The 14,247-nt window shown below is 44.4% G+C and overlaps 1 protein-coding gene and 1 pseudogene across 1 annotated transcript in view; both read right to left on the reverse strand.

The window, feature by feature from the left end:
• Positions 1-1,207: 1,207 nt before the first annotated feature.
• LOC102987561 (exocyst complex component 3-like) lies at positions 1,208-3,711 on the reverse strand (annotated as a pseudogene).
• Positions 3,712-10,444: 6,733 nt separating this feature from the next.
• The window catches only part of KCNU1 (potassium calcium-activated channel subfamily U member 1), a 133,492-nt gene continuing 129,689 nt past the window's right edge, over positions 10,445-14,247 (reverse strand). The window contains exons 26-27 of the mRNA XM_007104069.3: positions 13,733-13,851; positions 10,445-11,015 (exon numbers count right to left, since the gene is read on the reverse strand). Coding sequence (XP_007104131.2) covers positions 10,613-11,015; positions 13,733-13,851 — 522 coding nt within the window. The 3' untranslated portion in view covers positions 10,445-10,612. The remainder of the gene's footprint in view (positions 11,016-13,732; positions 13,852-14,247) is intronic.

Raw genomic sequence — 14,247 nt, forward strand, 5'->3', positions numbered from 1 at the left:
CCCAGCCGCTCCGCGGCATGTGGGATCTTCCCGGACCGGGGCACGAACCCGCGTCCCCTGCCTCGGCAGGCGGACTCTCAACCACTGCGCCACCAGGGAAGCCCTCTGTTCTTCCTTTTATGAACCTTTTCTTTTTGTCTAAAGAATTCCTTTTAGTATTAGTTTGAAGGTGATAAATTCTTTCACTTTCTGTTTGTCTGGTAATTTTTGTATTTTGCATTTATTTATAAATGATATTTTCACTGGGTATAGAATGATAGGTCCTTAGTTTTCTCTGTTTAGACCTTTAAATGTGTTATTCCCTCGCTCCATTGTTTCTGTAGAAAAGTCAACCTTCAATCCTTTTGTAACTTTGTTGGATATATAATGTGTCTTTTTTAAAACTCTGGATGCCTTTAAAATCTTCTAGTTTAGTTTAATTTGAAGGTGTTTTACTATGATGTGTTTAGGAATTTTTTTCACTTCTCATGCTTGGGGTTCACAGAGACTCCTCTTAAATGTGTGTGTTGACATCTTCAGTTTGGGATAATTCTTAGTATTTCCTCAGATATTTTTCTCTATCTCATGTGCTCTCTCTCTCCTCCCTATTTTTCTGAAACTTTAAGTACACTTTAGACCTTATTACCATGTGCCATGTGTCTCGTATACACATTTGTGCATTTTTTCCATGATTTACTCTTTTTTCTGCTAACCTGTTTTCCAATTCACTAATTTTACCTTCTTCTCTACTCAAACAGCTGTTAAACCCAACTATTACATTTATAATTTTACTTCTTATACTTTTAAACTAATTTTTTGATAGATCATCATTCTCTGGTAAATTTCTCCAATTTTTGTTTTCATGTCTCTGAGTGAAGACCCACAGTGAAGACCCACAGTGAAAACCCACAGGGCCTCTTCCCTCTCCACACACCTTTTCCACCATGATAATCAACCATGAGGCATTTTCCATCAGAGTCCTGCCTCACAGAGGATGTTTACAACAGAAATGTGAAAGCCTGAGGAACCACAGCCAGCAGGACACTTGTTCTTCAAGAAGTCACATGCCCCGGCACCTTGCATACAACACACTCGGCATGACAGGAGACAGGCTCAAGGACCTGAAACTTCTGAGGAGAACCATCAAGAGTCACTTTTGCTTTAATACATTTCTGAGGGTGGGGATGATGAGTGCAGAATAACGTGCACAAAGCTGGAAACCGATGGGTTACTTGAGAAGCTTCACCACGTTCAGACTCGGAACTATGATTTCCTTGAAGATGGGCACATAGTTTGGATTTTCCTGCCACTGGACCCTGCTCCAGATTCCTGACGATGGTCTGCTTCATGTCCTGGTTGCCGTCCCCTTGGGTGGCCAGCAGTGTGCCAATGTGGCCATCCTTGATGTCTGGGTATTTGCTGACCAGAGTTGAAACTTCCAGGCACAACTTCTGCAAGGGCGACAGTAGTGTTACCGTGCTCACCTGCATGTCTGCTGAATCCAGAGGCCAGCTTCTGGAATAGGAAGTGGAGCAGCTCAGCCTCCCTGACTGTCTTCTCGGCACCTCCTTGTACTCCTTGGTGCTCCAGGATGAGACGTGCTTCTGCGTGATGGCCCACAGGTACCCACCACCACTCACTCTCACCCTCTTTTTGTATGGATTTTTAGTTTCTGCAAAATCACTGAAATATTCTTCCGCAGTGACACAGATGACGTCTACAGCATTTGAGCCTAACAGCCACTTCTTTGTTATCAGCTCATCGAGATGTTGCTCCAGATCCCGGAAGACCTCTTCCTGGTACCTGCTGCAGCCTCCTCGCAACAACGGTGTCTAAAATCCCATCCATGTTTGGTTGGCTCAGAGACACACCCTGTTCCACTTCATTTTAAAAATACTTCCTTTTTAAACTGATTAGGGGTTCCTTAAAGCTCTGACAGCTGTGATGATTGCTATCATATCCTGAACGTAGCAGTGTGGTGTTGCCAATTTTTCAGATGTTCTATATACAACTGAGCTTCAACTCTGTGTCTATTTAAGAAAGAATTCATTTGCTGAAGACACAAACTCGTAATTTGTTTTCAAATCTTCACTCATCTGAGTAGTAATTTAAAATATTTGTTGGGGGCTTCCCTGGTGGCGCAGTGGTTGAGAGTCCGCCTGCCGAGGCAGAGGAAATGGGTTCGTGCCCCGGTCCGGGAGGATCCCACATGCCGCGGAGCGGCTGGGCCCGTGAGCCATGGCCGCTGAGCCTGCGCGTCCGGATCCTGTGCTCCGCAACGGGAGAGGCCACAACAGTGAGAGGCCCGTGTACCGCAAAAAAAAAAAAAAAAAAAAAAAAAATTTGTTGGAACATCTGGAAGATAGTGGTAGGGAGTGTTCCCACTTGGGTCCGCTTTGGGCTCAGTCTCTTTCATTCAGTCTTTAGTGTCTGTGTCTAGTGCTTTCTGCAGCCAGACAATGATGTTTGAAGTGAGAGCTGACATGTACAGATGGAGCAGCTCAGACACCACATTTGAAGAAAGTAAAAGCTCCAGGGCATTGACGTCCACTTCTGGGATCAGCTCCACATTCCCAGTCATCTCTGCACTTGTGTAGGTGTTTAAGACCCAGGTCAAACAGGCTCATAATCTCACTTGCTTCTAGATCTTCCCACGAGATCTGCATCCAGGTCCTCAGGGCTTGGTGGTTGAGGAGTTTCTGAAAATCTCATAATGGGGAGAAAAGCACGCAACCTGATGGTTGCCATCAGGTTTTTGGCAACAATGGGGTCATCTAGGACATGCTTCCATATGATTTCCAGGCGGCAGATGAACCACACCTTGTTGGACTCCCTGGGGTTCTGCCTCTGTGCCCTCACTTCTAGCACTCACGATTCTGTCCAAGGTGACAAACATTTCCTCCTTCCAATTCTTGGACCTCTCAAGAGGAACAAAGCTAGTTTGCATTTTTTTTTGGTCAAGTATGCATCAATCAATTTTTCTTCCCTTTCCATGATCCTGACAACAGAGACCAGAAAAATGGGGTCCCAGGGGATGGTGAGCAGTGACCTCTGCAGCACCATCCCCAGCTGCTTGGCCAGCTCGTCTGAGAGCCCGTGTGCTCCCAAAGTCACTGTGGGTGAGGGTCATGTCCACGCGGTGGTGCTCGTACATCAGCCCTTCCCAGGAGCACACTCCTGTTCCAGTGGGCCTGACGGAGGGCCCCTGGTTCAATGAGGTCCAGGGCCCCCACTCCTCACAATCTGGGACACTGAGAAGACGTTCTTGAGGCTCTCCACAGCTGCGGCAAGCTGGGTGTGCTGTACGACGGCATCCTTCATCCTTGACGTACTTGATGCTCTTGATGGATGGTGTGGATGCTCCACCTCAAGTCTTTGCTGACGTTGGCCAGGGACCGCAGGATGTCTCTGACATCATCCAGTGCATTTTGGAGCTGGTTCCGGCCCATGTGGCACCCCATACGGCACCCCGTCCAACCACGACTGGATAGCGACCTGCAGTGTGACCTCCACGGACGCCTTTCTCCAGGCCTCTCTTCTGAGGTTCCCCTGCACTTTGCCCTGCTGGTCCAGGCACAGAAGCATCCCAGCGACCTTTTGAATCTCTGTTGCAACATCCTCCTGGTCTGTCTCCTTCAGGGTTAAAAAGGAGGCGGAATCCGCCACCCTTCCCCGCGTGAGAGCAACGTTATCCCTTGGCACTGCCACCCGGCGCCTGACTGGAAGTGTCATCCAATTTCTTGAACATGTTCATCACAGTTACTTTAAAATCTATGTCTTGTGTATTATATCTAGATCATCTTTGAGTCATCTACATTATCTATTTCTTTTCTCTTGATTTGGTCATTTGAGTCCCTCTAGTATCCATGGTAATTATTTACTTATTTCTTGAAGGCAAAATGGAATAACAGAGGCTAGCGACCTTGCTGTATCTCAGGAACTAGAAGGAAGCAAGGCTTGCTGGTGTGTCTGGAGGCTAATGCAGCTTGCTCGGGAAAAGCATCAGATAAGGCAGAGATGGGACTGAATCCAGCCATTTTGATTGAGTACTGGATACTGTGTATAAAACGTGTAGAAACTCTGAATAATGCTAACTTCCAGCAGATTAGAATCTATTTATTTGTTTACTCATAGGTTAGCTAGAGCAGGGCTTGGTCCCCTTGATACAATCAGGGAATGGGAGGCATTAAAGCTGGTTTCAGGCTTTGTGAGAACTGGTCTACTTCTAGCTTGAAGTAATCCTAAAGGAAGACTTTCCAAGAATCTCAACTGAGAGCAAAGGTTGTTAACCTGGGCACATCACCCTTGCCAGGCCTCAGATGCCACTTTACCTCCCCAGCACTCTGAGACGGGTCAAAGCTCTGCTTAGCTTTCTAGCTTCTTAGCTGGCCTTTTCTTTTGTCTTCTCAGCCTCTTATGTTGCAAATATTAGTAATAAATAATATCCTCAACGAAAAAAGCAGCACAGACTCATGCTCAGTGTTTCCATTCTCTTGTCTCTAAAACTTAGTTCTCTCAATTCCTAGCTGCCTAGATAACACTCAACCCCAATTTTTTCCCCTCCTACCCCCATGAAACTGCTGAAAGCCCTTAGCCTTGAAATGCAACTTGATCTCTTGTTTGGTACCACTTACTGATTGGCAAATGCCTTGAGGGAAAAACAGCACAGAATGGTGAACTCACCTCAATGGCTTTCTTTTCTCTTGGATCTTAGACTTTCAAGTTGTTGCTGTGTTGCTCTATGATTACTTCAAACAGGTATTTAAAAAAAAACTTTTGGGGGCTTCCCTGCTGGCGCAGTGGTTGAGAGTCCGCCTGCCGATGCAGGGGACACGGGTTCGTGCCCCGGTCCGGGAGGATCCCACGTGCCGCGGAGCGGCTGGGCCCGTGAACCGTGGCCGCTGAGCCTGCGCGTCCGGAGCCTGTGCTCCGCGACGGGAGAGGCCACAAGAGCGAGAGACCTGTGTACCGCAAAAAACAACAACAAAAAAACCTTTTAACCAGTTTTAAACTTTTTTGTTGGTCTGCTACAGCTACTCTCTCATGACCAGAAACATAAATTAAAAAGCATCATATTTTTAAATAAAAATCAGAATTCTCATTTTCTCTTAAAAATAAAAATTTCTAGCAAAACCGGGTGCACGTTCTTGCATAGAAATAATGGCTAGAGGTAAGTAGCCCCTGTCCTTTAATTTCAGGTATATGCTCTCCAGTTTAATTATCTGGATCACTCAGTGACCCCTGAGAGTAAAAAAAGAAGAAAGTCCATAATTGAGCTTTGAGTGATACTAATACCTAATCATGTTGTATAAAAGGAGAGCTGAAGGGGACATTGAAAATGCATAGTCAGGAAAGTAAAAGGTTGATTAAAAGATTGTTGTATCGTGCAACTCGAGGGAAGACAATGTTTCAGAAAGGAGTTGGGCGGCGGGGATCATCTGTGCTGAATTCTGCCGAGCCTTCAAGTTGGGCTAGTACTAAATATTCTCTAGTGAGTGACTTAAATGGAATTGGTGATCTTAGAAAGAGTCCTTTTAGCAGAATCATGGGGTTTACAGAGGTTGGGGTGGCTTAAGGAGTGAATCAGAGCTGTGGAAGTAAAGTGGTGATGTAGACAACTAGTTAAAAAGTCTGATTGTGTCAGGAAGGCAAGAGAAAGGATGGTGTTGGGAAGGATGGGAGCTGAGTGATACATTTCAGAGATGAGTGGTCCTTCTTGGCTGCCTTCTTGGTACATCAGCTGGCCTTTCCCCACTTTCTTGCAAGATGAAATGCTGCAAAGATATTTTCTTGAAGATGAGAAAGAGGGAAAGCTGGTCAGCATTCCCCTATCTCAGAAAAGAAAGAAAGAAGGCTTGCTGGGCTCTCCGGAGGCTAACTGAGGTTGCTAGAGAAGAGAGAAAACAAAGGGGAAGAAAAGCCTGGCTCCAGCCACTCACCGGACCTGAGCAGCCCTGCCTTGTGTGAGGTCATCCCCCTTCCCTGCCTTGACAGAGGCAACAATCAGAAGACAGCAGCGCAGAGGCTGCCTGGGTTTTCCTTTTCAAATACCTTTGGGGGGCTGGGACATTTTCCCCCTAGCTTCAGGGATCTGTTAATTGGCGCCCCAGTAAAATTACAGAAGCAGTCTGCCTAATAATGACTGTAAATGACAGAGACGATCAGGTTTACCTTGTGACGTCCTCAGGGGACTTGCGGTTAGTTTAGTCTGAACTTAGCGTCAGCTGCTCCGGTTCCTTTCTTTTCAGCAGGCAGTGGCTGGACTCGTCCTGTATTCTTTCAAACCTAATTAGTGTGAGGGCTTTCCCTCCCTCTCTCCTGCTTCCTCTCCTGTCTTGCCCGTGCTCCCTAAGCATGCCAGTCTAGGAACCCAAGCAGATTGCTTTTAGAGGGTGGGCATTTTTATTTCTTCGCCTTGGGAGAAACAACCCATGCCTTTGAGCTGTAGGTTATTTATTGTTCCTCCAGGAAAATATACACCAACTTGACTGAACTCCAACCTCCCTTAACTCCTTTATGGTTTGAAGGTAGTCAGGTTAAGGGTTTTATAGCTAACTGGAGATGTTTGGAATGTATTGTAGGTCTTAAACAGAAGTGAACATGCTAAATAGCTAAAGGTCGGAGGGTGTAGTTTTCATTAAAACCAAACCTCCAGATCTTTTAACTTACCAGAAGCCACCATGTGTGTATTTATGTATGTATGCATACGTATATATGTATGTGTCTATGTGAATGTGTAATGTATATTACAGATACATGTTACATATACCTATATTGCACATGTATACAAAGACACGTACATACCCCCTGAGAGCCCTGCTTCTCAAACTTTAACGTATGGATCACTTACGCATCTGGCTAAAATGCCGATCCTGATTCAATAGGTCTGGGATGGAGCCCACCTTCAGGTACTGTAGATGTTGCTGGTTTGGGGACCACATCTTGAACAGCAAATCCTAAAGAGAGTTTCACATATTCCCCTCCGGCTTCTTCATGGTAACCTAGGCATCCTGCCCCTCAGTTCTGTTAATTGTTGCTCCAGTGTTTCTCTAGGCTATAGGAAAGAGCCACTGGATAGGGGGCATTTTTGCTATCTCTCAAAATAGCAAATGCTTAGCTATTAAGTAAAGCAGACTCTGGATTTGTGTTCTGGTTTCCTGTTCCAGACAACTATATAGGGAAATATGAAAGGTGATGTAAAATCTCTTTAGATTTATGTTAGTTTACTAATATTTCTTCAATTTGCTACATTGAGCAATTAGCTTATTCATTTTTAACTAATTAGTTTTCGTCTACTTCCAGGTATGCATATAAGGTTACGAATTCACTTCTTTGTACTGATTTATATGTATACCACGATTTTTGAAATTGCGGTCAAAACCAGAAAATTTACCATCTTAACCATTTTTCAGTGTACCATACAGTAGTGTTATACATTTTTAAATTCTTTTGTTAAAATTTACCTACTATTTCTGAGTGTTTGTAGGAGGAAGAAAATCCAGTTGAATTCAGTTAGTCATACTGTTGAAACTGTAAGTGCCAGAGACATCTTTGAAAATATAAATGACAACACATCACTGCATTCTTTAAAATTATTAAAGAGCTTCACATTGCACTTAGAGTAAAATGTAATCTGTTTCTCCTGATTAAGAGATTACATCCCTCTGGCTTATGTGCTGTGTTCTAACCACACTGACTTGCTTTCTTTTCTTGGTCATGCCAAGTTCTCCTTCCTGAAATGGTTTGTCCACAGGGCGCTGCCACCCTTCAGTGGTCCCTGACCACCACAATTCTCTGTCACATCAATATGTTTACTTTCTTCACAGTATTTGACACAATCTGCAATTATCTTGCTCGTTTATTTATTCATTTATTTTCTCCCTCCTCCATATAGTGCCTATGTCCCGTGGGGAAAGCAACTTTGTCTTCATGATTGCTCTATCCTCAGCATCTAGCACCGTGCCTGACACACGGCAAGTCGTGAATAAATATAGGTGCAAATGAATGAAGATGGATGTAATGTTCAGAATCTTCCAGTTCAACTTTCTGCTTTTAAAAAAAAAGTAAAATGAGCTGGGAAAGTAGCTGAGAGAGACTTAAGAACTTGCCCAAGATCACAAATGTTGAATGAAGTATCCGAAACAAGTACTCCGGTCTCCTGACTCCCCTGCCCTGTGTTCTTTCTGGTGATCACTCCACTGGTTATTGAAGGCCTACATCAGGGATCTAGGAAGGTGACGGAGAAACTGTAGAGTGGTCCATGACCTCCTTCTGACCTATATAATGACTTTTGTGTAATACGTGCATATATTATTTTTCTCTGGCGAGGTAGACTGTAGCTTCCATACAATTTCAAAAAGGTCAAAGTCTTAAAAAATCTTAAAAACCACTGGGCCACATATTCTTAAGTTCCTTGCACATTTTCTCTTGTCTTCATATCAGTTCTTCTATTGATAAGAATTGAACAATCATTATGAATTAAGTATCTGCCATATTACCAAAGGATGTAGTGTTATGGCTTGTAGTAAAATGTTGCCATCTATACGTAAAGGGTTTGGTTCTGGACTCATGGAACCACCTGGCACACGAGGGGTCCTCTGTCAGTTCTATTTTTCAAGACTGGCAACATAAATGCTTACATACTGGCTATAGTTGCATATACCTCAATCTTTCTTTAGCCATATTTTTGGTACCCATTCACCTAATATACTGGCAAATAAAGGAACTTCTCATTCAAATTTCTCTGCTGCATTGGAAATGAGATCATCTGAGGGCTAAGCTTTTACTCTGGAGGTTCACATGCTAAATTTAGATTAGAAAATATATGTATAGCAGTGGATTTGTGGATTTTGAATATGCGTAGGGCTAATCTATCCCTTCTTAGGAATATTTTGGTTCTACTAAACATGCTTTTATATAAAATGGCTCGGGGAATGGGCCAGAGGAATGGTACTCTCCTTGCAGTAGATGTTTGGTGGCATGTCCTCCCAGACCATGAACCATCCTCCCTTCCCTGAGGACAAGTCCTCCATTCAGAGGTACCCTGTTCCTCATCCATTGATAGCTGGGATGGAGTAGCCAAAGCTGAGCCCACTACATGCTTCCTTATAGAAATCAGGATCTGGGAGGCAGAGATGGACCAGTTAAATCTTTGATGTGCCTATAACTCTACCTATAAATTTAGAATTGCAGGAAAATATATTTTGCCATGTATACGGAAAAACAAAGAAAGTCAATCTGTAAAAAAAGAAGGATGAAGATGATCTAGGTAAGCTTAAAAAAAAAATTAAAAGAGGATTTCCTTGGTCTCTGACAACTTTCCTTACAATTACTCTTTCTTCCACATATATTGATTTCATTACAACCAAAGCGTTACTAATACAAAATTTTATCTCCTGTGGATGAATGTTTTTGTTTCATTTCTTCTATTTTGCCTGGAGGCAAATGTCTATAGGTGCTGGAGTCAAATTAACTAGGTTTAAATGTCGATTTGATCACTTACTAGCTAACTGCGATAATTTGGACACACTCATACTAAAAAAGTTGTTTATCTGAAATTCAAATTTAACTGGGTATCCTTTCTTTTATGTGGGAACCCTATTTGTGACATAGTTTCTTCCTTTGTGAAATGGAGGTAGTGACACCAAATCAGCAAGGATGTTGAGGAAAATGTCAAGGATATCATAAACATTATGTAAAACCATTTATGAGAAATATGGCTTATTACTTTCTTTCTTCCCACCTTCTACCTATGCTGTATCTATAACACAAGAAGGCACTGCTTACAAGGCTCACCAACTGGGAGTAAATACTTCCTGGATGTGCTGAACTTTTACTGTGTTAACAGACGAATACTGAGATGAAATGACGTATAGATGAGGTTTACAGGGAAGTGAACTGGTTCCTTTTGGAACACGGGAAACGCTTTATTACCTCTCATGAGATGATATCTTTATTCTTGAATTAGGGAATTTGAAAGGCTGTATATTTCAATCTACCTGACTTCGTCCAGGTGCCCCATCTTGAGTATACTCTAATATGCATTCTTGAGCTAGGGTATGCCTAGGTTTTAATTATACACAAATTCGTTTCCAATTCAAACAAGTATCTCCCCATCTGGTCTTTCTCACCTCCTATAGAAAGAGATGAGGAAAGAAAAAGCATGAGGGAAAAAGGGAAGATGATAATATACTAGTTCACTACTTGCCTGTTTGAGGATAAAGAATGTAAGACGCTTGACTTGGGGGCACTTTATTTCTTGTCTCTTGTGTCTAAATCCTTCTCATTTTTACCTTGACTACTTCTTATATTCCCTGTGTGGAGGAACCCAGCAAGTACTGAAGAATGTCTTTAACGCAGGTCCAACCATCATGTTTTCTGCTCAAGAGACACAGAGCAATGAACTTCCCTTAGAGAGGCATTTATCATCTATTTCTTTATTTATCACACCAGATCCAGTGGGATTAGATCGGACTTTTGTCTCTTCCCAAACAGTGTGGGCTTTCTGATCCACCCCTCAGCAATGGGCACAAAAATGGCGGGCGTCCATCTTTTCCTTCCTTGTTCAAAGTCACCATCTCTGGAGATGCCTTGTAAGGAGTGAGCCAGGAGCTCCTGGGAAATATCAGCCGGTCTAGTCTGACTCTGGATAGGCAGAGGCATCTTCCACTGTGGTTTCCTCCATGTTTTCCTTTCCATTTTCTTTCATGGTTTCACCTGGATGTGTCTGGGATGAGAGTTTACCACTTGGAGTCAATACTGCTTGCTTAGGATCACCAACGGGGATTGGTTTTGGCTCCAGCGAACGGACTGATGTACTGGGTGGCTGGGCTGCAGTCTCGCTGACCTGGTCAACTGAAGGAGGACAATTTATGTCTGTAAGCGTCTCTTCTGTCAGTGGCACCACATTTATAATTTCACACAGACTTGGAGGTGAATTATCCTTTTTGTAACAGGAGGTGCTGAAAGGGATGGCGCAAAACACAAGATCCGAGGGCAGCAGCATAAACTCGTTTTCTGGCCGGGTAATCACAAACCTGTAAGAAAAGCCAAAGATGAATTCTGAGCCCCTGCAGCTGGGACAGTGTGGCTGTAGGCAGTGGCCAAAATAAGAAAGTCATTTTGCTGGGCCAAAAGAGGAAACTTTTTTGTTTTGCTTTGCTTTATTTGGTTTCTGATTAATAGTAAAAAGTAAACAGGGGCTTTCCTGGTGGCGCAGTGGTTGAGGGTCCGCCTGCCGACGCAGGGGGCGCGGGTTCGTGCCCCGGTCCGGGAGGATCCCACATGCCGCGGAGCGGCTGGGCCCGTGAGCCATGGCCGCTGGGCCTGCGCGTCCGGAGCCTGTGCTCCGCAACGGGAGAGGCCACAACACTGAGAGGCCCGCGTACCGCAAAAAAAAAAAAAAAAAAAAAAAAAAAGTAAACAAACAAAACAACTCTCTGGCACAGTGCAACAGGAGAGGTCCCAGGCTAGTAACTGGGAGACTAGTTCTCACCCCTGCCTCTGAAACCAACCCCCTCTGACCTTAGGCACGCCATCTCCCTTCTGGGCCTTGCTTTTCTCATCATTTTAATGGGAGAGGGATGGGACTATGGTTTGGGCGAATTGATTTCTAATGGCTTTTCCAACTATGTTTCTCTGCTTTTAATATCCACGACCCTAATGAATTCGGTTGGCACAATTCTGAGCACTTAGCCAAGCTTTATCAAAACTGGAAGATTACGTGCATGCCAGATATTTCCACCCTGGGTTAGGCCTATTTTCATGTTTATGCCACCAACTTTCACACAGAATGTAGTTTGGCCAACGGAGAAAAAAGAAAAGTAACCAAAGGTTTATTTGAAACCTTGACCGGTAAGCAAATAGTGAATGTTAATGAGTTTCAAAGATCACCCAGAGCCTGGACCTGCGTGGACAGACTGCAGAGAAGCAGGATGTCTTAGCAGGAAATCAGGCACATGGCAAATCCTCAGAGAACATGAGTCAGATTCATGAAGACGCCAGTGTTACTGCCAGAACGCTGAGGCAGCAGAACCCTGCATGACTTTCAGTGCTGCCCGGGATAATCACCTCTTCTTCCCTAAGCACGCATCACAAGTCACCACTGATCTTTCACTGATTAATCTTCCCACTTTCCTCTCGCCCACCGAGTCCCCTGTAACCTCTGTGATATTCTAAACAAGATCTGCTGTAACCACATACTCTCAAACAGGAACATCATTTCCTTCCCTGAGGTTCGCCCAAGTATGGGCTGCACCTTCTCCCAATTACCACGGTCCACAGGTTTTCCAGAGGTGTTGGGGTTCAGTCACAGGCAGACAGACAGACAGAGACGGGGGTGGGGGGTCAGCATCATTCAGGCTTCCGAGTGCCGTTTCCAGAGCATCCCTGCTCCGCCCCATCTTTGTGGTCCATGCTCTACAGCCTTATCACCCTCCTCCTGACTCCTCAGTGTTATCCACACACCTCCACGTTTATTTAGGCCTTTGGCACATGGGACACTTTTTCTTTCAAACTCTAGTGCCACCGTCACCTTACGTGCCTGCAGTGCCTCCGTGATTTACGACTCCAACACGCAGACCTATTTCTTTGATTTCCACTACCCTGTGATCTTTATCTCCCAACCACTTTCCTGGCCACATACTGATGTTGTAACTTCCTGACACATCCTGCCTCTAAAATCTTACCCTTCAATAAATCACTCTCTGACCACAACTTCCCCTCGTTCTTTCTCTCTCATTTCCTTACTCCCGGGTACATCCGTTCTTCAGGCTATTTCCATCCCCCGTCCTTTCCCTTTGCACTGTTGCTTCTACAGATCCACAGTAAACTCCTTTTTCCATTCCTCTCAGTGATTGATGTAACTTTTACGTCTTTCTCAACTCCCTAGAAACTTGCCCCCTCTTTTCTCTCAGCCAGGGCTATGCCTGTACATCACCGAGAAATCCTAGTGTTACGTAAACATTCCCTAAGCACACCCCTCATCCACAGCCAGATTTGCCTTGGCATCCTTTCTTTTCCTCCCTTTCTCCTGCGAGCAGAGAAGCTGTCTTTCTTCGTGTTCATGACTATTCCGCTTTCAGTGATGTGACTTCCTTCCCCTTCCTCCTGAAACAGGTTCATCAATCCATTTCCACTCTATTATTTTTAATTTCTCCTTCTCTACTGAGTGCTGCCCATTTCTACCACGAGACTCTTAGTCTGGACCTACATACTGTGCTGTCTGTAGCTGGTATCCAGTACCCTTTCTTTCCTCCTCCCCCCTCCACACACATTTCCTTTCTCTTCCCCACTACTTTCAGAATGATCTTCTTTAAACTGAAATCTCTACATATCACTCCCATATCTTAGATGGACAAAGCACGGTGGCTAGAAAAGAGGCACTCAATAAATATTTACCCAGTGAGTCTGGCAGCGAACAAGTAAATCTTTCCAGTGTGGACAGTGGCTTTTCGACAGTCGCACAGGCATCGATGAGGGGTAAGTTACAAAAGAACCCTGACTGAAAATCTGGGTCTACATTTCAAATTTCACTGGGGACAGAGAAGCCCTTCTCCTTACATGGCCAATACTACCTGGATCCCAATCCTCAGGGTTCGTTCATATTATTTATACTGATCCTACACTGTTATCTACTTCCCCAGCACCCTTTGCTGCATCTGGGGGCCCTAGGCTCTGGCCATCTCTTTCACACAGAATGAAGTCGCTTTGGCCCTTATGCTTGGGCGGTGGCCGGCGCTTTCTACACCAGCACACTCCCCTTTTGTGCTCTGGGTTGCGCTCTTCTTCATCTATCGTGCGGTATAAGCCGAGGCACAGGACTCCAAGATTATCTAACGAGCCGCAGAATATTTGCCCAAAGGTCCTTCTTGGCTGGGGAGAGAAGAGAGAAAAACTTATGTCTGGTGGCACTCGAATCAAGCTGTCACAAGCACTTACTGGAGTGTCATTTGCCTTTTCTCCCAGTGGAAGTTTGGAAGACCCAAGAGCTACCTCCTAATACCTCTCTGGTGGCAGTAGCAAGGGGGTTGGAAATCAGGTTTACCATGAGTTTTGAGCATCTAATACCGGCAGCTGTTTTTATCACTCTGGTCTTTCAGGAGCCTGTTTAGGCGTAGTGTGGCAAGGGGCTCTGCTCGTTTTTATTACTACTGCTGTTTTGGTAACGATCAAGAAGTCAACATCATTAATCATTAGAGAAATGCAAATCAAAACGACAATGAGATATCATCTCACACCGGTCAGAATGGCCATCATCAAAAAATCTAC

Source organism: Physeter macrocephalus, chromosome 20 (genome assembly GCF_002837175.3).
Source record: "Physeter macrocephalus isolate SW-GA chromosome 20, ASM283717v5, whole genome shotgun sequence".
Lineage (NCBI taxonomy): Eukaryota > Metazoa > Chordata > Mammalia > Artiodactyla > Physeteridae > Physeter > Physeter macrocephalus.